Here is a 25,120-nt window from a genome sequence, read left to right on the forward strand (position 1 = left end):
GCCTGCTGTACCACTGGGAAGTAACTGCTGAGAAAACTTATTGGGAGGATGTGTGTTTGGCTCCCGCAGATGGGACTTCACCTATTAGGGCCGTCCATTCTCCTGATCCCCCAACTTTGATGAGGGTCTGCAAGCCCATCTTGGGGTGGGAGGGAGAAAGTATACTGATGTGAGGGGGAAGGAGTATCTGGTGGGCAGAAGTGACAGTGAGAGACAAAGAGGAAGCTGTGTGAACTGGGTTGGAAAAAACATGTCAGAAAGGAATGAGAAAGGGGCACCGGGGTGGCTCAGTTGGCTAAGTGACCACCTCTTGATTTCCGCTCAGGTCATGATCTCTCACAGTAGTGGGACTGAGCCTCTCTCCCCTCCAGTTGAGCCCTGCGCTGGCGGGTGCAGGTATGAGTATGGAGACTGCTGGGGATTCTCTGTCTCTCCCTCTCTACCCTTCCGCTGCTCATGCATGCGTGTGTGCTCTCTCTTTCAAAATAAATAAACTTAAAAAAAAAAAAGAAAAGGAAAAGAAAAAGGAATGGTAACAATCTTGAGACACTTTGCTCCAAATGCAGTTTTACTTTCCTTCCTCTCTTTCTTTCTGCTGCAGCAAATATATTATGCATGAAAAAACAATGTTGTGAAAGAAAAAAGAGTACTTAAGTAATAATCCTAAGTAAACTAAGTGACTGTGTTCTGTTTAATATTTAGTGCACTATGTACTCTAATGTGTCATCAAGTTAAACAATCAGAAGAGGAAAGAATGTTTCAAATGATTACCAATTGAATACCTTTCCATTTGTACTAATTTCATTTTAATACCTCTTCTTGACATTTTATTAGGATGGCTTCCATTTGTGATGGGGTGAAAGTTTATACAGGTAACATATATATATGTATATATATATATATATGTATATATATATATATACACACACACACACACACACACGTATATATATACATATATATATATATATATATGTATATATATATATTTTACAATTAATAGAGGGAAAAGAAAGCTGCACCAGGAAACAGGTTATTGGAGGCTTGTCTCCTTCTACTAGCTCTAATTGTGGGTGGATCACTTTACTTCTTTTAAAAGTTCCTCCATCTGGGGCACCTGGGTGGCTCAGTCAGTTGAGCGTCCAACTTCAGTTCAGGTCATGATCTCACAGCTTGTGAGTTCGAGCCCCTCATGGGGCTCTGTGCAGACAGCTTGGAGCCTGGAGCATGCTTCGGATTCTGTGTCTCCCTCTCTCTCTGCCCCTAACCCACTCGCATTCTGTCTCTGTATCTCTCAAAAATAAATAAACATTAAAAAACATTAACAAAAAAATAAAAGTTCCTCCATCTGAAAAATGAGAATATCTCACTTGCCTTATGGAAAAGGAAAATTACCACTCCTTAAGAGTTAAGGTCCCAAAAGGGCTTAAACACTTCAATTAAATGCTCTATGAGAGATGTTCTTTAGTGAATGTTCTATGCTGAAAGACCAGCCCCTGCATTTCTTTCGTTGTTATGTCGCTGACCATATATTTATTATAAAAATGGCTAAGTGATTAAAACCAAAACACTATTGTTATCCACCCCCTCAACTCTCACCTTTTAATGTTTATATATGTATTCATAATATATGTATATAACTAATATCCTGCCTCCTCAGTATATGTGAACCCAATTTAATATAAATATAACGTTTAATAAATGTTTTTAAATTTTGCCATTTTAGAAATACATCTTTCAATTTTAAAAGGTATATTTCACTTAAAGCTCAATGGCAATATATCATTAAATCCTGTATCTTACTACATTTCTCCCATCTAGCAATAACCACAATTAGTAAATGAGTAATTCAAAAAGTGAAAAAAGACTGACATACTTCTAAGACTCAATTCTAATGCTGAACCATCCTATATTTCATACAGAAACTGTATACATACTGAACCACCCTATATTTTGGACAGGGAAGCCATGAGTAAAGATAAAACCAAGCATTTGATATAAATGGGAATGCTTAATTTGGGGAGGGTTATTTAAAGCAGACATCATAACGGAATGGAACTCTAATTTCTAAATTTTAAGTAAGAAATCAAATGTCCTATATTTAGATATTTTAAAAGATGGCATTTTGTTTCTCAGACTGCAGGATATTCTTCCTTGCAACAAGTAAGGGACCAATGAAAATATGTTTCTAATAATAAATTTCAATTCTTTTTCTAAAATATTTATATTCAGAGAACTCAGTTCCATCACAGGAATAAAATTCTCAAAATTCTAGATTAAATTTTTTTTTTTTGAGGATTTACTTGTCAGTATAACATCTGCAAAGTTCATTAAAATGGTATGGGTTTTTTTTTTTAAGTTTACGAAGTTTTCTGTAAGCCAGTTAAAAGATCAGATTTCAACACAGGAACCATCAAAATTATTCAGGGATTTTAAAAGTTTGTGAATGTATACCACACAAACAAAAACATCCCATAATTGTATCACATTCATCAAGTGCTTGTCTAAACAAAGCTTCCCAGATGTATTCCTAAGGCTCTATTTGCATTCATCCTCACTGGAAAACAGTACCTTTCTCCTAATAAAGATTTTGTTGCTATCTTTACTTTAAAATACTAGTTTATTTTTACTTCAATGTATACGTGTTTGACAGCATTATGACAAAATGAAATGCATATTAGATTAAAAGTCAGACAAATATATCATTAACTCCGCCACTTACTATTCATGACTCATTTAAATTCAATGAATTCTGTTTTCCTTTTTTTTTAAGTTTATTTACTTATCGGAAAAGAGAGAGAGAGTGAGAGAGAGAGAGAGAGAGAGAGAGAGAGAGAGAAAATGAGCAGGGGAAGGGCAGAGCGAAAGGGAGAGAGAGAGAGAATCCCAAGCAGGCTCTGCACTGTGCTGGTTACTGCGGAGGCTGATGTGAGGCTTGAACTCAGGAACCGTGAGAACATGACCTGAGCCAAAACCAAGAGCCAGACACTTAACTGACAGCCACTCAGGCTTTCCATGAATTCTGTATTCTGGAAAACAAGATAATGATGACTGCCTCTCTTGCAGTTACTGTGGTACTTAAAAATGGTAAAGTACATGGAACTATTCTCAAAAAGGTACAAAATAGCATTGTAATTTATGTATTATTGATGTATGCCTTTTAACAGCAAGTTTTTGAGATTAGGGCCATATCTTGCTCTAATTTTTCGCCCCACCCTACCCTAATTGGAAGGTAGCAAAATGGTAATCACAGCAGACACTCAATAAAATTAATGTTAGGATTTCAACTGATAAATTAATCTGATATAATCTATTTTTTAAATATTTCTTCCTTCATTAAAATCTGCTAGTTTTCTCTCTTCTCTGTCTAATATCAAGTAAAATCTACATTTTTGGGAATGCCTGCATGGCTTGGTCTGTTAAGGGGATTCTCTCTCCTTCTCTCTCTGTCCTCCCCACCCCTCAAAATAAATAAATAAACATTAAAAAATGTTTAAGAAAGATAAAAATGATTTTTTTTTATGCCTGAAATATATCTCCATGATTTTAGTCCACGGGCAACTAATTACCTTTTTTCCAGGAACAGCTTGACCAGGGGAAAGTCCTGGATCTCCTTTGGGGCCCTAGATAAAACAATTATAAAACACTTGGTGAAGCATAAATTATGTATAGCATATCACACTTCTTCAGCTGTATGTTTCATCGGATGTTATATATATGATATTAAATAAAATTATTTTAAATTGAGGTGGGCATGGATTATTTACTTTTTTAATGTATATTTTTATGAGCCTCATTTTTAAGTGCTGAGATTGTCAGACATAGATGATTTTTAAAAGCTAATAAAGTTATACTAGCATTGAAAGATCTTTCTTTAAGGGACCCACAGACAGGCTTTATTAACTTATCCACTTTTGTGACACATTCAGTTATAATTCCTATGTTAGGATTGGAAAACTGGTTACTTTTAGTAAAAGAAATCTGCTTATAATTCTTATAATTTTAAGGTATCATACCAAGTTTAAACACTTTCCAAAATTTTTCAGTGTACATACATTACTTATGTAATAAAGAAAAAAACCCAAAAATATAGCTCTAATTCCCCACATAGATATAAAAATAAATTCTTTTCATACTCTGGGAATCATGTTTTACATTTCAAGAGAAATATGACAGTAGGTCTCAGCCAAATTTTTTTGCACAATATTAAAGTAACCTTTCTTACTATGCATACTGGCAAAGTATCTCTTTTTCTACCCATCTCATGAAATGAAGAGCCACAATTGAGACTTTATAATTCCAATTCTGATTTCATGGCCATTCTCAACTAGTAATTATTTCCATTCCTAAAGAGTTCTCAATGCCGTTTTCACTCTATGAGAAATAGTCATGTTTTCTCTCACATAATCACATTTCTTTCACATACCTTTCAAATACTACTCAAACTGATGGAAGAAGGAAGACCAAAAGAAAAGTCCTTCATGTTCCCCAGTAAGTCTTTTCATTTTACAAATTTAGAAATAAATCTTCACTGGCAAAAAGGTCTATGTTCTAGAGTCAAAGAAAATTTTTAAGGAAAGGTGGTTTTCCAGGTTCACCTCTTCCCTTTCATAGCTATCACCACTTCTATCACTAAGGCTACAATGTATGTATGTATGTATGTATTATTTATTTATTTTTAAGTTTACGTATTTATTTTGAAGGAGGGAGAGCTTAGGAGCAGGGGAGGGACAGAGAGAGAGAGAGAGCCAAGTAGGCTCTGTGTTGTCAGAATGGAGCCCAATGTGGGGCTTGATCTCACGAATGAAAGATCATGACCTGAACTGAAATCAAGAGTCAGACCCTTAACCAACTGAGCCACCTAAGTGCTCCAAGGCTACAATGTTAGACCACTGATTATAAAATTATGGGATGCAAGACACAGCTTTAGTAATATGATATCTCAAAATTTAAGAACTCAATCCATTGACAACAACAACGACAACAAAGGTGACATACTTAGAATTTATAAGAGATATTAGAGCTTATCTACTAAAACACATATTATAGAAAAAGAAACAATGAGGGTCCAGAAAGGTTAAATGAATTGATTAAAATTGCTAGAAAAGCACTGGCAAACCAGGTCAATATTTTTTTCTCATATCACATTATCTAGTAAATAAAAATCTTGTTTTAATAAATTGTCGTCTTTTATTAAAAAACCTAGCCAACGGATTTGAGGCAATATTTACAAAGAATTTTAAAAGAAGTTAAGAAATGATGGCCCTTGAGAATTTTAAATATAATAAAGTTCTTTGTGGCTAATGTTTTTACTTATAAATATCACATTAAAAATTCTTATTTTTAGGTTCTATCTGAATTTAATATTATCTATCTGCTTTCTTAATACTGTCAACTAATTTAACATTTCATCCTCATTAAAAAAGAAATATCTAAGAAATGGGATAAAAGTAATCAACTGATCAATAAAAATCATATTTAAAGACAGAGCTTTCTCTTATTCATAAGCTTTATTATCTGGGCAACATATCTTTAAAGAAATATACACCAAATCTCTTTTATTCTCCCACAAATGTGCTTGAGTTAATTGATCAACTTATTCTACAACCATAATTCCAAGTCAACATGAAAGAAATCCTCTTAACCTGGCCAGTTGTGGGTTGATCCTCCCTAGTATAAAATGAATGAGTAGAGATTATCGAACATGCCAACTTTACCTAAAATGTCAACAAAGTAGGGTGTATTTCTCTGTATTGAAGAATACTCCAAAATCTCTTACTTTCTCCCTCATTTTGTATTAATTTCATGACTCCCAACATGCTGTTAGTCATACTTGATGGCTTTTCAAATCCTCGTTATTAAAAATGTTTATAAATTAATCATAATTGACTTCGACTTTCAATATTGACTTGTACTTACTCTTACATGACTTTTGTTAAAGGAGCTCTATGTCCTTTTGAGTGTAAGAGGAAAAGGAAGTTGCCTATCCTTTATTACTTTATTACTCAAAGAATTCTCAAAGTCCCACCTATTCCACTGTTATGCTGTGTAGTCTAAAATTCTCATTAGCAGAGCAGCTCTTTTAGACTATTATTGGATCTCCAGAGAGACCTCTTTCTAGGCAGGGACACTCCCCAATTACTAGATCCATTAACATGTTAGATTAGATTTATGGTATTAGTCCATTCAATATAATGGAAAGAACACTGGGCTTTGGAGTGAAAAGACTGAACAAATAATTTAATCTCTCTGAACTTGAGATTCCTCCACTGAAAAATGGGAGTAGCAATAATAATAAAACCTACCTAGATTAGCTTATTAAATATAGGGTCATATAGGGTCAAATTCTCTATAGAGTATAAAAATGTAAGTATTAAAAATAACAAGATTAAAGACAATAATTGAAATCAATTTTACAATTATTGCTAACTTAAAAAGCAGAGAACACAATTCTTGAATGAATCATTGATGGAGCAGCAGAATTTAAATGAAAAGAATTTGGAATTAAAAATTCAAATCTGGATGAGCTAAATTGAGAGAGTCCCATAAAAGAAATACTAAGTAAAATCATCTTGAGGTAACATCACTTGAATATTCTTCACTGTAACATTACTAATAACTATACAAGATCCATAATCTGAATTTTAAGCATTGCATTCTCTAACCAACACTTCCTATCTTTTTAGCTCACTCTCTAAGTCTCTACAACTTTAACAACTATTTGACCTACTGGAACTGCTAATATGTGATCCCACATTTTCATTGTGGTGAAAATTTATCCCCCATGTGGCCTCACTTTCAATCCTTAAGCAGCCTAAATACCAAGGTCTGACATACATAAATGACAACAAGCTTACCTGGAAATTCTTTTTTGTAACGTTTATTTTAAATATTTTAATTAATGTTTATTTTTGAGAGGGAGGGGAAGGGCAGAGAGAGAGGGAGATAGAGGATCAGAAGCAGACTCTGTGCTGTGAGCTTGAATTCACAAACTGAACTCGCCAACCCTGAGACCATGACCAGAGCTGAAGTCAAATGCCTAACTGACTGAGCCACCTAGGTGCTTGCAATTCTTAAATCTAAACTCACCATCTACTCTGTCCCATGCCCTAGCAGTTGAATGTGATTAAAAGGAAACAATCATGCTGACAAATTTTATTTTAAATTCATGACTTTTTACATTAATTTGTTTTGTTTTTTGGTGTGTCTAATAAATTACCTTAGTCAATTCACTTTTCCCATTTTCATAGATAAGTCTGTTTCATAACCTCTCTCTTCACTCTGAGTGGGTGATCTTGCTTTCAACATTCACAACCTGTCACAAACAAATCCACTGCCTCACCTAAATCTGTTCCAAAATACTCTGCCTTCATAACCAAACCCACCATTCTCTCTCATCAGTACATCATTGATACTTTCCTCCCTGCATTATTTTAATTTTTACTTTTTTCCAGGACAATTGACATCACCAAGTAAACACACTGTAATTTCTCCCATTTTAAAAACAACTTTCCTTGCACCCGCATCTCCCTTCTCTGCTCCATTACACTACTCGCTGTTTGAGAAAAACTCTTAGAAACTTGTCTCTGTTAATGAGGAGACTTCATTCTCTCCTGGACTTAATCCATTCAGGCTGCTGTCCCTACCCTACCACATTGGTCATTCTTTCCCAGTCTCCTTTGCTAGTCCCTCTTCTTCTTCCTAATATACCAAACTCTGGGGTACCCTAAGACTTGGTCCTTGGACACTTCTGTCTATATTTATCTATACATATAAGTAAACATATATGTATAAAACTATTTGAATGCACAGAAGAGCAATCAAAAACTAGGACACACTGGAGGATATTCAACTCTAAAAAGAAGAACCACAATTGGTACAGTACACATTTATACAGCTTTTCTTCTAAAGACCCTCCCCAGTCTTCATGGAATGGCTAGAAGTCAAGCATAAAACCATAGACATTTTATCTAATGGTGTCAGAGGACAGAATGTGAGACTACCTGAATAACTGTAAATTGAGGGAGAAAAATCTTAGGAAGAAAGTAAGAAGACAGCTTCCCCCCAGATCTGGATAAAGACTCTCTTCAGTTCTTGGCTGATACCGAATATGGTTGCATGAGACAGGTTCCAAAGAGTTCACCAAAAAGCAACAAGCAATATTTATAATGGAATATAAATTTCAGCTGCTGGCCACCACAGGAGAAATAGTTTGGGGTTTGAGCCACATCACTTTAAAGGGACATGGTAAATGCCTTGGTAATCACCTTTCCATTGAAATTCAGGAAGGGTACCTGGGTGGCTCAGTCAGTTAAGCATCTGACTTTAGCTCAGATCATGATCTCACAGTTCATGGGTTTGAGCCCCGTGTCGGGCTCTGTGCTGACAGCTCGGAGCCTGGAGCCTGCTTCAGATTCTGTGTCTCCCTCTCTCTCTGCCCCTCCCTCACTCACACTCCATCTCTCTCTCTCTCTCAAAAATAAATAATAATTAAAAACATTAAAAAAAAAAGAAATTCAGGAAGGGCTATACTTTAGAAGCAAATACTATATCCTTGAATTAAAATGACTGACATTAACACTGTAAACAAAACTGAAACAAATCTGTCCCTTAAAAAATTTACCAAATCTGTATAAGTTTATTAGCCAGTTATTTAACTCCCTACAGAACAAACGAACAAACAAAAAAATCACAGTCATCAAAGGATTTCAAAGGAAGACAACAGAATCTAAAGTTCTTCAACATATCATCTGTAACATCCAGTTATAATCAAATTTTTCTAGACATACAAAGAAAAGTAAAATCTGACCTGAGTTAAAGAAAAAAAGTGGTCAATACAAACAGACCTCAGAAGGACCCAGATATTGAAATTTGTAGTTAAGGATTTTCAATTATTATAAATATGTTCAAGGACATAAAGTAAATGATCATCATAATTACTGAAAACAGAAATATCAGCAGACAAGTGAAAACTATGCAAAAAGAAACAATAGAACTCTAGAACTGATTATACAGTATCTGAAATGAAAAACTGGATGAGATTAACAGTATATTAGAGAAGGCAGAAATTAAGTTTAGTGAATTTGAGGAGAGATCCATAGAAGTTAACTAATCTGAAGTAAAGAGTAAAAAATGACAAAAAGGAGCAAAGCTCTAGTGACCTGTGGGACAACATTAGGTAGTTTAACATACATGTAAATGGAGTTCCAGAAGGAGAGAAAGAATGGGACAGAAAGATTATTTGAAAACATAATGGCTAGGGGCACCTGGGTGGCTCAGTCGGTTAAGCACCCAACTTCAGCTCAGGTCATGATCTCATGGTTCCTCAGCTTGAGCCCTGTGTCGGCCTCTGTGCTAATAGCTCAGAGCATGGAGACTGCTTCAGATTCTGTGTCTCCCTCTCTCTCTGCCCCTCCCCTACTCACGCTCTGTCTCTCTCTCTCAAAAATAAACATTAAAAAATTGTTTTTAAGTAATAAAAAAATAGAAAAATTTTAAAAAAGAAAAAAATAATGGCCCCAAATAACCCAGATTCATTACAAAAAAATTTAAACCTTACTGATTCAAGACATTCAGTGAGCTCCAAACAAGAAATATCTAACAGAAAACCACCCCTATGAACATCATAGTCAAACTGCTAAAATCTAGACAGAGAAATATCTCAAAAGTAGCCATTGAAAAATAATACATTACACTGAGGGGAATTACAACTAACTGCTCATCAGAAACAGTAGAGATCACAAGACAAGAACCACAAGCATCTTTAAAGTGCTGGAAGAAAAACACTGTCAACACAGATTTTTATACTCCATAAAAATATCTTCCAAAGAACATAGATAAAATAAATTTCAAGTAAATAAAAACCAAGAGAATCCATCACCAGCAGAACTGCATTCCAAGACATAGTGAAGGAACTTTTTCTAGCTAAAGGGAAGTGACACCAAACTAGAAACTCAGATCTCCAGGAAGAAATGAAGACCCCTGGAAATGAAAACAAATAAGGAAATATAAATGACTCCCTTTTTTGTTTCCTTTCTTAATTTCTTTAAAGACTGATTACTTAGTATGAAAATAACTACATTGTACTTTGGGGTTTATAATGATATAGATGTAAAATAAATGACAACAAAACACAAAGGATAAGAAGAGTGGGTAAATTGAATCATGATGTCATATGGGTCTTATATTTTACATAAATGGCTACCATATTAATTCTAGTAAACTAGAATGAGTTAAGGATTCATATTATAATCTCTAGAGCAACCACTAAAATCAATCAATCAATCAGAGAAACTATACGGAATATTAAAAAATATGTGATTAACCCAAAAGAAGGCAGTAAAGGAGGAATAAGGAACAAAGAACATATGAGATAAATGGAAAAGAAATGACAATGTGGGCTGTGACCCAATCATACCAGTAATTACAGAAATATAAATGGACTTAACGTTCCAGTTAAATATCAGAAATTATCAGACTGGATAAACAAGTAAGATCTAATATGTATTGTCTATAAGAGATGAATTTTAAATATAGATAGGCAAAGGAAAAGAAAAATATATACCAGGAAAACAATAAGCATAAAAAAGCTGGTGTGGCTCTGTTACTATCAGACAAACTAGACTTCAAGAAAAGGAATGTTACTGGAGATAAGAAGAGATATTTGACAATGATAAAAAGTATCAGTTCATTAAAAAGATACAACAATCCTTAAACATGTAGGCAGAACACAGAGTTACAAAATAAATGAAACAAACACTGACTAAATACTTCCTAAACACTAAACAGAGAAATAGACAAATCCAAAATCATAGCTGGATATTTTAACACACCTCTCTCAGTAATGAATGGAACAACTATATTAAAACCCAGTAAGGATAGGGGTGCCTGGGTGGCTCAGTCAGTTAAGCATTCGACTTTAGCTCAGGTCATGATCTCACGGTTTATGAGTTCAAGCCCCGCATCAGGTCTGTGCTGACAGCTCAGAGCCTGGAGCCTGCTTCAGATTATGTCTCCCTCTCTCTCTATGCTTTCCCTGGTCATACTCTGTCTCTCTCTCTCAAAAAATAAACATTAAAAAAAAATAAAACCCAGTAAGGACAGAGAAAACTTGATCACCATCCTCAACCACCTTAACCTAATTGGCATTTATTGAACACTACAACCAAAAATACAAAATACACAATCTTTTAAACTGCAGCTCAGAATGGAGTGGCATGATATATTGAAAGCACTGAAAGAAAAAAAATCTGCAGCTAAGAAAATTCTATACAGCAAGGCTGTCATTCAGACTAGAAGGAGGGATAAAGAGTTTCTTAGACAAAGAAAAACTAAAGGAGTTCATGACCACTAAATCAACCCTAAAAAATGTTAAAGGGGACTCTTTGGATGGAAAGGAAAGACCATAAATGAGAGTATAAAAATAAGCACATCTGTAAAAATCAGTAAAGGAATTCAAAAATTAAAGGATGTAAAAAGGGAGAGGAGTAAAGAATGGGTTCAAACTGAACCATCAACTTAATAGAGACTGTTATATGCATAAAATGTTATATACAAACCTAATGGTAACCCCAAATCAAAAACCAGTAGTAGATATGCAAAGAATAAATAGAAAGGAAGCAAGTACATCAGTAAAGAAAATGAGCAAACCATGAAAGAGAGCCAGATAAAAGAATCAGAGCAAAAACTGCAAAAACAACCCCAAAAAAGCAACAAAATGGCAATAAATATGAATCTAACAATAACTGCTTTATTTTATTTTAATTTTTTAATGTTTATGAGAGAGAGAGAGAGAGAGAGAGAGAGAGAGAGGAGAGAGAGACAGTACTAGTGGGGGAGGGACAAAGAGAGAAGGACACACAGAATCTGAAGCAGGCTCTAGGCTCTGAGCTGTCAGCACAGAGCCCCCGATGCGGGGCTCAAACTCACAAGCTGTGAGGTCATGACCTGAGCTGAAGTGGGTCGCTTAACCAACTGAACCACCCAGGTGTCCTTATCAATAACTACTTTAAATGGGAATGGACTAAATGCTCCAATCAAAAGACACAGAGTGACAGAGTGGATAAAAAAAAAGACCCATCTATATACTACCTACAGGAGACTCTTTTCAGACCTAGACACCAGCAGATTGAAAGTGAGAGGGTGGAGAAACATTTATCACGTAAATACATGTCATAAGAAATCTAAATTAGCAATACGTATGTAAGACAAAATAGATTTTAAAACAAAGACTGTAACAAGAGACAAAGAAGGACCTATATAAACATAAAGGGAACAATCCAACAGGGAGATATAACAACTGTAAATATGTATGCACCCAACATGGAAGCATCCAATACATAAAACAGTTAATAATAAACATAAAGGAACTAATCAATAGTAATACAATAACAGTAGGGGATTCTAATACCCCACCTATATCAACTGACAAATCATCCAAAGAAAATCAATAAGGAAAGAGTGACTTTCAATAACACACTGGATCAGATGGATTTAACAGATATATTCAAAGCATTCCACCCTAAAATATCAGCATACACATTCTTTCCAAGTGCACATGGCACATTCTCCAGAATAGATCACATATTAGATCACAAAACAAGTCTCAACAAATTAAAAAAGAGAAAGACATACCTATACATCTTTTCTGACCACAATGTTATGAAACTATAAATCAACCATAAGAAAAAATATGGAAAAAGCAAAATATATGGAAACTAAATAACATGCTACTGAAAAATGAGTAGGTCAACCAAGAAATCAAAGAAGAAATAAAAACTTACAAGGAAACAAATGGAATTGAAAACATACAGGTGCAAAAATATTGAGGATGTAGCAAAAGAAGTTTTAAGACAGAAGTTTATAGCAATACAGACCTACCTCAAGAAAGAAGAAAAATCTCAAATAAACGACCTAAATTTACATCTCATAGAGCTAGAAAAAGAACAACAAACAAAATGCAAAATGAGCAGAAGGAAGGAAACAAAGATTAGAGCAGATATAAATGATATAGGAACTAAAAAAACCAATAGAACACATCAATGAAACCAGGAGCTGATTCTTTATAAGATCAATAAAGTTGACAAACCTCTTGCCAGACTCAAAAAAAAAAAAAAGGAGAGAGAGAGAGAGAGAGGACACAAATGAATGAAAGAGCAGAGATAACAGCGACACCACAGAAATACAAAGAATTGTAAGAGAATGTTACGTTATGATAAATTATAGTCAACAAATTGGACAGTCTAAAAGAAATGGATAAATTACTAGAAATATATAACTTACCAAAAGTTCCCCAAGGTGGGAAGAAATAGAAAATTTGAACAGACTGATTCCCAGCAATGAAATTGAATAAGTAATAAAAAAACTCCCAACCAATTACAGTCCAGAACCAGGTGGCTACACAGGCATATTCTACCAAACATTTAAAGGGTTAATACTTATTCTTCTCAAACTATTTCAAAAAAAAGGGGGGGGGGGTAAGGAAAACTTCCAAATTCATTCTATGAGGCCAGCATGACTTTGATACCAAAACCAGATAAAGGCATCACAAAAAAACAAAAAAACAAAACAGAGAGAGAGAGAGAGATGGGATGGAGGGGAGAACTACATGCCAATATCTCTGATGCACATAGATGCAAAAATCCTCAACAAAATATTACCAAACTGAATCCAACAGTATATTTTTAAAAAATACCACGATCAAGTAGGATTTATTCCTGGGATACAAGGGTAGTTCAATATCTGCAAATCAATCAACATGATACATCATATCAACAAGAGAAAGGAAAAGAAGAATCTGATCATTTCAATAGATGCAGAAAAAGAATTACAAAGTACGACATCCATTCATGATAAAAAGTCTCAACAAACTAGGTTTAGAGGGAACATAACATAATAACAGCCTTATATGAAAATCCCACAGTGAACATCATACTCAATGGGGAAAAACTGAGACCTTTTCTCTATGATCAAGAATAAGACAAGGATGTCCACCCTCACCACTTTTACTCAACATAGTATTGGACGTCTTAGCCACAGCAATCAGACAACAAAAAGAATGAAAAGGTATCAATTGATAATGAAGAAATAAAACCTGCACTATTTACAGATGACATGATAGTATACATAGACAACTCTAAAGACCCCTCCAAAAAACTACCAGAACTGGTAATTTAGTAAAGTTGCAGAATACAAAATTAACATACAGAAATCGGTTGTGTTTCTATACACTAATAATGAAGCAGCAGAGAGATAAATAAAGAAATAAATCCCATTTATGATCGCAACAAAAATAATAAGATGCCTAAAAATAAAGTTAACAAAGACATGAAAGACTTATATTTTAAAACATTCATGAAAGAAATTGAAGATGACACAAACAAATGGAAAGACATCCCATGCTCACGGATTGACAGAACAAATATTGTTAAAATGTCTATACTATCCAAGGCAATCTACAGATTTAATGTAATCCCTATCAAAATACCAACTGCGTTTTTCACAGAACTAAAACAAACAATCCTAAAATTTGTATGGAACCACAAAAGACCCCAAATAGCCAAAGCAATCTTGTAAAAAACAAAACAAAACAAAACAAAACAAAACTGGAGGCATCACAATTCCAGACTTCAAGTTATATTACAAAGGAATAGTAATCAAAACAGTATGGTACTGGCACAAAAATAGACACATGGATCAATGGAACAGAATAGAAAATCCAGAAATGAAAGCACAATTACATGGTCAATTAATCTTCAACAGATCAGGAAAGAATATCCAATAGGAAAAAGATAGTAGTCTCTTCATCAAATGGTGTTGGGAAAACAGGAAAGGACCATGAAAAAGAAAGAAACTGGACCATCTTCTTACACTATACACAAGAATAAATTCAAAATGGATTGAAGACCTAAATGTGAGGCATGAAACCATAAAAGTCCTAGAAAATAGCACAGACAGTAATTTCTCTGACATTGGCCATAGCAATATTTTTCAAGATATGCTTCCTGAGGCAAGGGAAACAAAAGTAAAAATACATTATTGAGACTACATCAAAAGAAAGAGCTTCTGCACAAAGAAGGAAACAACCAACAAAACCAAATAATAACTTTCTGAATGGGAGAAGATATTTGCAAATGACAGATCTGATAAAGGGTTAGTATCCAAAATATATAAAGAACTTATAAAACTCGACACCCCAAAACCAAATAATCCAATTAGAAAATGGGCAGAAGACATGAACAGACATGTCACCAAAGGGACATACAAATGGCCAGCAGATACACGAAAAGATGCACAACATCACTCATAATCAGGGAAATGCAAACCAAAACTACTAATATTACCTCACATCTCTCAGAATGGCTAAAATTAAAAACACAAGAAACAAGCTTTGGCAAGGATGTGGAGAGAAAGGAACCCTCTTGCACTGTTGCTGGGAATGCAAACTGGTGCAGCTACTCTGGGAAACAATATGGTGCCTCCTCAGAAAGTTAAAAATAGAACTACTCTACAATCTAGTAATCACACTACAAGGTATTTAGACCCAAAATACAGAAATACTAATTCAAAGGGATACATGCATCCCAATGTTTATTACAACATTATTTACAACAGCCAGCAGCCCAAGTGTCCATCAATAGATGAATGGATAAAGAAGATGTGGTGTGTGTATGTGTTTGCACATATGTAATATGTGTAATGGAATATTATTCAGTTATGAAAAGAATGAAATCTTGCCATTTGCAACAACATGGATAAAGCTACAGTATAATGCTAAGCAAAATAAGTCAGTCAGAGAAAGACAAATACCATATGATCTCACTCATATGTGGAATTTAAGAATCAAAACAAATGAGCAACAAAAAAAGAGAAACAAAGCAATAATCAGAATATTAATTATAGAGAACAAACTGATGGTTACCAGTGGGAGGTGGGTGGGGGGAATGGGTGAAATAGGTGATGGGGATTGAAGAGTACACTTTTCATGATGAGCAGGGAGTTGAATCAGTATATGGTACACCTAAAACTAACATAACACTGTTAACCATACTGGAATTAAAAGTAGAAGATTGATAAACAGACAAACAAACAAAATACACAAATCTTTTAAAGTACATGTAAAATATTCATCAAGATAGATCACTTGTTTGGCCTTAAAATACCTAAATACATTTTAAAATATTGAACTCTTCCATTGTGAGCTCTCTGACCACAATGCAACTAAACTAGAAACCAACAGCAATAAGATAACTAGACATTAAACAAAACAACATACTTCTTTTTTTAAATGTTTACTTTTTTTTTTAATTTTTGAGAGAGAGAGAGAAAGAGAGGAGGAGGGGCAGAGAAAGAGGGACAGAGAGAATCCCAAGCAGGCTCCATCTGTCAGTGCAGAGCCCAACGCGGGACTTGATCTCACGAACCGAGATCATGACCTGAGCTGAAATCAAGAGTTGGATGTGTAACTGACTGAGCCACCCAGGCACCCCCAAAACAAAATACTTCTAAATGACCCATGAGTCAAAGAAGAAAGCACACATTTCAATTTGAATGATAATGAATATGCAACATATCAAATTTTGTGAGATGCAGTTATATCAGTCCTTAGAGAAAAATCTATTAACTCTAAATGCTTCTATTAGAATAGAGCTAAAAACAAATATTAAATAGTCCATGGGGGGGGGAACCAAAAGTTACTTCTTTGAAAATATTAATGGAAATGAATTCTTGATTTCTTTCCAGACATAAACAAAAGAAACCAAACAAAAATCTGACATCACGTTCCTTCTCATTCCAATAGGTGGTAGCTCCCACGATACCAGCGTTCAACTGGTTAAGACAAAGATTATCTTTGACTCTTCTCTCTCATGCCGCATATGTAATCCATTGGCAAATCATGTTGACTGTACTGCAAAATATACCTACATTTTGACCACCTCACATTATCTCCACTGTTACACTCTACTCCCTGCCATCATCACCAATGACATGGACTTGGGTAGACCAGTGAAGCGGTCCTCAAACTGGTGTCCCTATTTCCACCTTTTCCCTCCTGCAATCTATTCTCCACATGACAGCCAGAACTATCCTCCTACAAATAAATTGGATGATACGACTTACGTAGCTAGAACTTTCCAATAAATATCCAACACAGAATAAAATCCAACCAAAATCCTTACCTACAAAGTCCTACGTAATCTAGCTCTGGCTTTCTCTCTGATCTATCTTCCAGGATTTATTTTATTCAGCTTATCCTCAAAGACTGCAAAACAGCCTCCTGCCTCAAGGCCTTTGGACTTCCTGGGTTATTTTTGTTGTTTTTCAAGCCTTTCCTCACCAGGATTACAAAAATGGTAATTTAAAATTCTAACATGCTTTCCTCATTGCCTAGCTTTTTCTATGAAGAGAAACTATCCTTCTTTCATCAACTATTTAGTTATCTTGATGTTAAATTCTATAAAAAAAAAGATAAAAAAGCAAGATGCTTTTTAAAGAAAACTTTTATTCTTTCCCCTTATTTTTCTTTTATTTGTCTTTTTTCAAAATAATGATATTGTGGTATAATAAAAATATATATTTGGTCTTTGTTCCTGGCTTCTGGCACACAGTTCCTAAAAACCTTGGAATTTCCTGAGTCATACAAGTGTCTTTTGTTATTCATAACAATCCCCTTTAACCACATCTGAGTTTATGCTAATGAGGTGACTCAGGGTGGTGCCCATAGATAGCTTCAGGATGGGGACTAGTCACCAGAAAGGCAAAAAAGTGGCTAGAGGGTGGGAATTTAAGAGAGAGGAGGGGGTGCCAGAGTCTGAGTTACATAAACTTTTGAACAAAGAGATTCCAAGAGATTCCCAGTTGATGAACACAGTGATATGCCAGGAAGGTGGCATACCCAGACAGGGCATGGAAGTTCTGAGTCCCCCACCTTCCATACCTTGCCCTATATGCATCTCTTCCATTTAGCTATTCCTGAGTTGAATTCTTTATAATAAACTGGGAAACCTGTTTTCCTGAAATTGTGAGCTGTTCTAACCCAGTATCAAACCTGGGGGAGTGCAGGATTGTGGGAGCCACTGAATTGGTAGTTAGCCAAACAGTAGCATGAATAGCCTGGACAAGCCCTCTGTGGCTGGCATCTCAAGTATAGATAGTCCTGTGGGACTGAGCCCTTAAACCTGTGGAGTTTGACACTAACTCAGAGTTGAATATCCAGTTTGTATGAGAGGATGTGACAATTTCAGAGATGTCATTCCTCAGCATCATCTAAAGGTGACAGGTGAGGGTTTGTGTGTCTGCTTGCATTTAGCATCATTATCACTCAAGGATTTAGAGATACTTGATGTGATTCAAACCACTGCAGTTATTATCCTTAATGATGTTCAAATCACATCATTCTTTGGCTGGTAGAAGTCTTACAAATTGGCTCCAGAATCCTTTTGACATGACCCTAATAGTCTTTGATACCCAGAAGGAAGCATTTTTAATATATTTAAGTCATATTTTAACTGAAATAACAAGCATGGAATCAAAGGAAAGGACCGTACTATTTTGTCTGGTCCTTTTAAGAGGGTCCCTATGTTGACCAGAATAACAGAAGCACCTCAGTCTTTAGCATCTTAACATACTTTATATTTTCAAAATGCAGGACTGAAAATTTTTCATAGCAATTTGGTTTAACAAAAATTCTCAGAATGGGTCTGCATCTATATTCAATGCATTTATTTATTCACATATAAATAAAATAGGACTTCTTGTTTAGAAGACATGGGGACAGAGGGTCGAAACCAGGAATAGAGATAACACTACGATTATTCTTTGTGATTCAATATTAAGTATTATTAATAACATTTAATTTAATACTACTAATAGGACACTGTTGTAGCTTATTAAGGTTAGATGTTTCATTTACTCGATTAAACTTGAGTTTTTTGGGGTTTTTTTTACTGGCAAAGATTTTTTTAAATTTAATTTAATTTTAAAACATTTTTAACTGAGTATAGTTGACACATAATGTTACATTAGCTTTGGATGTACAGCACAGTGATTCAACATCTTTATACATCACGCTATGTTTACCACAAGTGTAACTACCACCTATTGCTATACAATATTATAATATCATTGACTATATTCCCTATGCTGTGTCTTTTATTCCTGTGACTTATTCATTCCATAACTGGAAGCCTGTATCTCCCAATCCCCTTCACCCATTTTACCCATCTCTCTCCCCTTCCCTTTGGCAACCATTAGTTTTTCTCTGTATTTATTTGTCTGATTCTTTTTGTTTGTTTATTCATTGCTTTGTTTTGTTTTGTTTTTCGATTCCACATATGAGTAAAATCATATGGTATTTGTCTTTCTCAATAACTGGATTAAATTTGAAGGAACTATTGACCTTGATTAAAGTAATATAAACTGCGAACGTTTATGGGAAGATTTTAAGTTTCCTTTAAGAAGTGTTTCTGGGAAAGGAAATATCTTGACCACAGAAAGACTGCCTGGACTAGAATTATAAGTATATGGTAGGCTGAACATATAGACTCTGTATTCATTACTTATGTTTAAAGATCTATTGTATAATTAATCATGTGTTTAATTAATAGTAATAAAACTATTCATCGCCCTGCAAATAAAGTTCATTAAATAGATAAATATGGTAAACTGTAAACTCAGATGGCATTTGCTGACAAGAAAAAAAAAAAAGCCATTCTCTCCAGTAAATAGGAAATGGAATTTACATTCTTATAATTTTTTTAGAATGACATCATTTCTGATGTTAGTCCCCTGATTTCAGCTAATGATTTTAGTTAATGAGCTCAATTGTCTTTATTTTAAATAATACTAGTCTCACTAATGCTGAAAAAAAGTTGCTATATAACCACTAAAATTTTGTATGGCACTTATGCTATTATTTAACAATTTAAGAACATAGATCTCAGGGACCAGAGGTCAATGTCACTCTTTGTGCAGTTTATCTTTATATGTTATTATCAGTATCCACAGAATAAGCTAGACCATTGGAATAGACATGTTTCATTACTATTGTTAAATGAATTCATAAAGTCTTTAAATTCCATTAGGTTACCCCACTCTACCCTTCCTCCTTCAGGTAGTGTTTTATAACTCCTGTTTTGAAGGACAACCTGGTATTAGGAAGAGAGTAAGACAGATTCAGTTCTGAATGCAACTCTGCCAGTTATAAATTGTGTTACTTTGGTTAAGTACTTAGCTCTCTAAGTGTGTTTTCTTCTGGGCAAAGGAAAAGGTAATAAAACCTACTCTGAATGGTACTATTAATTGAAATGAAACTGAATGACATGCCACACACATAATAATTGTCAGATATGAGAAGCTCTTTCCCTTATGATACCAGTGTCTTGGTACTAATGTTAACTCAGATTTTTGATTCAGTTTAACATTTATTGAGTGCCCAACACATGCTGGGCACTGGGATAGACACAAATGCAAAGATGTGTAAGTTCTGGCCCCTGCCCTCAAACAACTAAGAGCCTACCACGAAGAGACCAGCACATGCGTGAGAACTCATATCATCTGAACAGAGATAAGAACTACCAAGATCAGTTTACATTTCTTGTCCTTTATGATAAATACTAATTTTATTGTAAAAGCATAACAGAAAATAAATTGGATTCACTTTTGCATAAATCTAGAATATTTTAGCTAAATATACTTTATTCTTATAATTTTTTTAATGTTTTTTTATTTTTGAGAGAGAGACAGAGTACAAGACGGTGATGGGGCAGAGAGAGAGGGAGACACAGAATCTGAAGCAGGCTCCAGGCTCTGAGCTGTCAGCACAGAGCCCGACACGGGGCTCAAACTCACGAACTGCAAGACCATGACCTGAACTGAAGTCGACGCTCAACTGACTGAGCCACCTGGGCACCCCAGCTTTATTTTTATAAATGTTAACCTAGCCTTATAAATAGAATATATTTACATACTGTCTTAAGGTATTTTCTTATTCTTTTTTATTTTACTTGAGAGAGAGAGAGAGAGAGAAAGAGAGAGAGAGAGAGAGAGAGAGAGAGAGAGAGAGAGAGAGAGAGAGAATGAGACTACATGAGTTGGAGAGGGGTGTAGAGAGAAAGAGGGAGAGACAATCTTAAGCAGGCTCCATGCTAAGTGACCTTGAAATCATGACCTGTACTGAAATCAAGAGTCAGATGCTTAACAGACTGAGCCACCCAGGTGACCCTCTTTTTGTTTAATTTACCAAATAAGAAGTCTGGTATTTTCAGTAAGTCACATTTCTAATTTGCTTAGTTGCCTTATAAGTAGCTCCTTCAAGAAAAGAAAAATAATATTTCTTAAATGTCAGCCCCGTACAAGTATTCTACCAGATGCTTTGTGTGCTTCAAAACATGTAACTTATATAAGGAAGCTCTAGGTTCTAACGATTTTTTATGAAGCACATCAATCCAAATATGCTTGTATAGAGATTCCATTGTGTGTTGAATTTCCTATTTCAGTTAAACCTTTCTGAACTTGCGATTGCCTTAACTTGTCCTTGCCATAATTCAGGTAACTTCCTTTTGAATGTACAGATTATTTCTTGTGCAAGGAACAAGATGACTTTATACAGCTTGTTATCTACAAGGAAACTCCCCTAAGACTATCAGCAGAAGCTTTGCAGGCCAAAAGGAAGAGGCACAATATATCCAAACTGCTGAAAGGCAAGAAACCAACCAAGAATACTCTACTGGTAAGATTATCATTCAGAACTGAAGGAGAGATAGAGTTTTCCAGACAAGCAAAAGCTAAAGGAGTTCATCACTACCAAAGTGGCCTCACAAGAAATGTTAAAAGTACTTCTTTAAATTGAAAAGAAAGAGCATTAATAGCACAAAAACATATGAAAGTAAAAATCTCATTGGTAAAGGTAAGTAAGTTTACAGCAAGGTAGAGGATTATTATAAAACTGCTATGAAGGTTAAAAGACAAAAGTAGTAAAAATAACCATAATACTTAGTTAAGGGACACACAGTATAAAGAAATGTAAAATGTGACTTCAAAAAAATAAATAAAATGTGGGAGGGAGTAAAAATGTAGACTTTCAGAATTTGACCAAATTTAAGTTGCTAATCAACTTAAAATAAGCCATTATATATATATATATATATATATATATGTAATATATATATGTATATGTATATGTTGTATACAACATATACATATACATATGTTGTATACAACATATGTAGCAAATATATATATGTATATATGTTATATATACAACATACATATACATAACAAATATATATATATGTATATGTATATATATATTTGTATATATATATTTGTTATATTTGAGCCTCATGTTAACCAAAAAGCAAAATCCTATACTAGACATACAAAAACCAATAAGAAAGAAATATAGGCACAATACTAAATAAAGTCATAAAAACACAGAATAGAGCAAGAGAAGAAGAAACAGAGAGAAACTACAAAACAGTCAAAAAACAATAGGAAACAAGTACATACCTATCAATAATTACTTTAAATGTAAGTGGATTAAATACTCCAATTAAAAGACATAAAGTAGCTGAATGGATATATAAACAAGAACCATCTATATGCTTGCTGCCTATAAGAGACTCACTTCAGATATAAAAACACACAAAGAATGAAGGTGAAGGGACGGAAAAAAAAATTTCCATGCAGATGGAAACCAAAAGAAAGCTGGAGGAGCTATGCTTACATCAGACAAAATGGACTAAAACAAAGACTATAGTAAAAGACAAAAATATTACATAATGATAAAGGGGTCAATCCAATAGGAGGATATAACATTTGTAAATTTTTATGCATCCAACTTAGGAGCACCCAAAGATATAAAACAAATTCTAATAGATTTAAAGGAAGAAGTTCACATTAATACAATAGACTTTAACACCCCATTTACATCAATGGATAAATTATCCAGATAAAAAACCAATATGGAATCACTGGCCTTTAATGACACATTAGATCAGATGGACTAAATAGATATATACAAAACATTCTATCCGAAAGCAGCAGAATATATATCCTTCTCAGTGCACATGGAACATTCTCGAGGATAAATCATACATTAGGTCACTAATCAAGTCTCAATAAGTTTCAGACTGAAATCATGTGAAACATCTTTTCTGACCACAAAGATATGAAACTAAAAATCAATTAGAAGAAGAAAATGGAGAAGTCACAAATATATGAAGATTAAACAACATGCTACTGAATAACCAATGTGTCAATGAAGAAACCAAAGGAGAAATTTAAAAATGCCATTAAAGTACAAATACAACTTACCAAAATCTATGGGATGCAGCAAAATCAGTTCTAAGAGGAAAGTGCATAGTGATACAGGCCTACTTCAAGAAACAAGAAAAATCTCAAACTATCTAACTTTACATTTCAAGGAACTAGAAAAAAAAAGATCAATGAACTAAGAGCTGGCTCTTTGAAAACATAAATAAAATTGGCAAACCTTTAGCTAGACTAACTCAGAAAAAAAGAGGGCTCAAATAAAATTTTTTAAAAAGGAGATTTACAACTGATACCACAGAAATACAAAGGATCATAAGAGACTACTATGAACAATTATATACAAGCAAATTGGCCAACCAAAAAGAAACAGATAAATTCCTAGAAAAATACAATCTTCCAAGGCTGAATAATGAAGAAATAAACTTTTGAATATGTTGATTACCAGTAATATTAAAGCAGTAATCAAAACCCTCCCAACAAACAAGAGTCTACGACAAGACAGATTCATTGGTGAATATTACCAAATATGTAAAGAAGAGTTAATACCAATGCTTATCAAATTCTTCCAAAACGAAGAGGAGACAATGCTTCCTAATGCATTTTACAAGGATACTACAAAAAAAGAAAACTACAGAAAAATATCTCTGATGAACATAGATGCAAAATCCTCAACAAAATACTAGCAAACTAAATTCAACAATAAATTAAAGGGATCATCAAGTGGGATTTATTCCATGGATGCAAGGATGATTCAACATCTGCCAATCAATCAATGTGATATACCACATTAACAAAATGAAGGCTAAAAATCAAAGATCATCTCAGTAGATACAGGAAAAACATTTGACAAATTTCAACATACATTTATGATAATAACTTTCAACAAAGTGGGTATAGAGGTAATGTACCTCAACATAATAAAGCCATATATAACAAACCTAAGCTAACATCATATTAAAGGGTGAAAGGCTGAAAGTCTTTCCTCTAAGATCAGGAACAAGACAAGGATGCCCACTACTACTACGATTAGCTCAACATAGTATTAGAAGTTCTAGCCATGGCAATTAAGCAAGAAATAGAAATAAAATGCATCCAAACAGAAAGGGAATGGGGAGCCAGGTTGGCTCAGTGGGTTGAGTGTCCAACTCTTGATTTTAGCTCAGGTCATGATCTCACAGTTTGTGGATTTGAGCCCTGCATTGGGCTCTGCACTGACGGTGTAGAGCCTGCGTAGGATTCTCTCTCTCCCTCTCTGGCTGCCCCTTCCCTACTCATGCTCTATCTCTCTCTCTCTCTCTCTCAAAATAAATAAATAAATAAATAAACATGAAAAAAAAGAAGAAAGGTAAGAAGTAAAACTATCACTATTTGAAGATAATATATTATATATAGAAAACCTGAAAGACTCAACTGGAAAACTGTCAGAACTAATAAATTAGTAAAGATGCAGGGTAAAAATCAATATACCAAAATCTGTTGTATTTCTATACACTAACAAAGAACTATTAGAGAAATTTAAAAAGCAATCCCATGTATAATTACATCAAAAGGAATAAAATATCCAGGAATAAATTTAACCAAGGAGGTGAGAGAACTGTATGCTGAAAAGTGTAAGATATTAACAAAAGAAATTGAAGAACAAATAATGTAATATATTCTGTACAAATGGAGTGAAAGAATTAATATTATTAACATTAATATTAAAATGCCCATAGGGGCACCTGGGTGGCTCAGTCAGTTATGCACCTGACTCTTGATTTTGGCTCAGGTTATGATCGCACAGTTTGTGAGATCAAGCCCTGTGTTGGACTCTGTGCTGACAGTGGGGAGCTTGCTTGGGATTCTCTTT

The 25,120-nt window shown here is 34.4% G+C and overlaps 1 protein-coding gene across 1 annotated transcript in view; it reads right to left on the bottom strand.

Annotated features, from left to right (window-relative positions):
- COL24A1 (collagen type XXIV alpha 1 chain) overlaps positions 1–25,120 on the bottom strand; it is a 398,425-nt gene that overhangs the window by 336,026 nt on the left and 37,279 nt on the right. Inside the window, exon 6 of the mRNA XM_015536213.2 lies at positions 3,570–3,623. Coding sequence (XP_015391699.2) covers positions 3,570–3,623 — 54 coding nt within the window. The remainder of the gene's footprint in view (positions 1–3,569; positions 3,624–25,120) is intronic.

This window comes from Panthera tigris, chromosome C1, assembly GCF_018350195.1.
Source record: "Panthera tigris isolate Pti1 chromosome C1, P.tigris_Pti1_mat1.1, whole genome shotgun sequence".
NCBI classification, from domain to species: domain Eukaryota; kingdom Metazoa; phylum Chordata; class Mammalia; order Carnivora; family Felidae; genus Panthera; species Panthera tigris.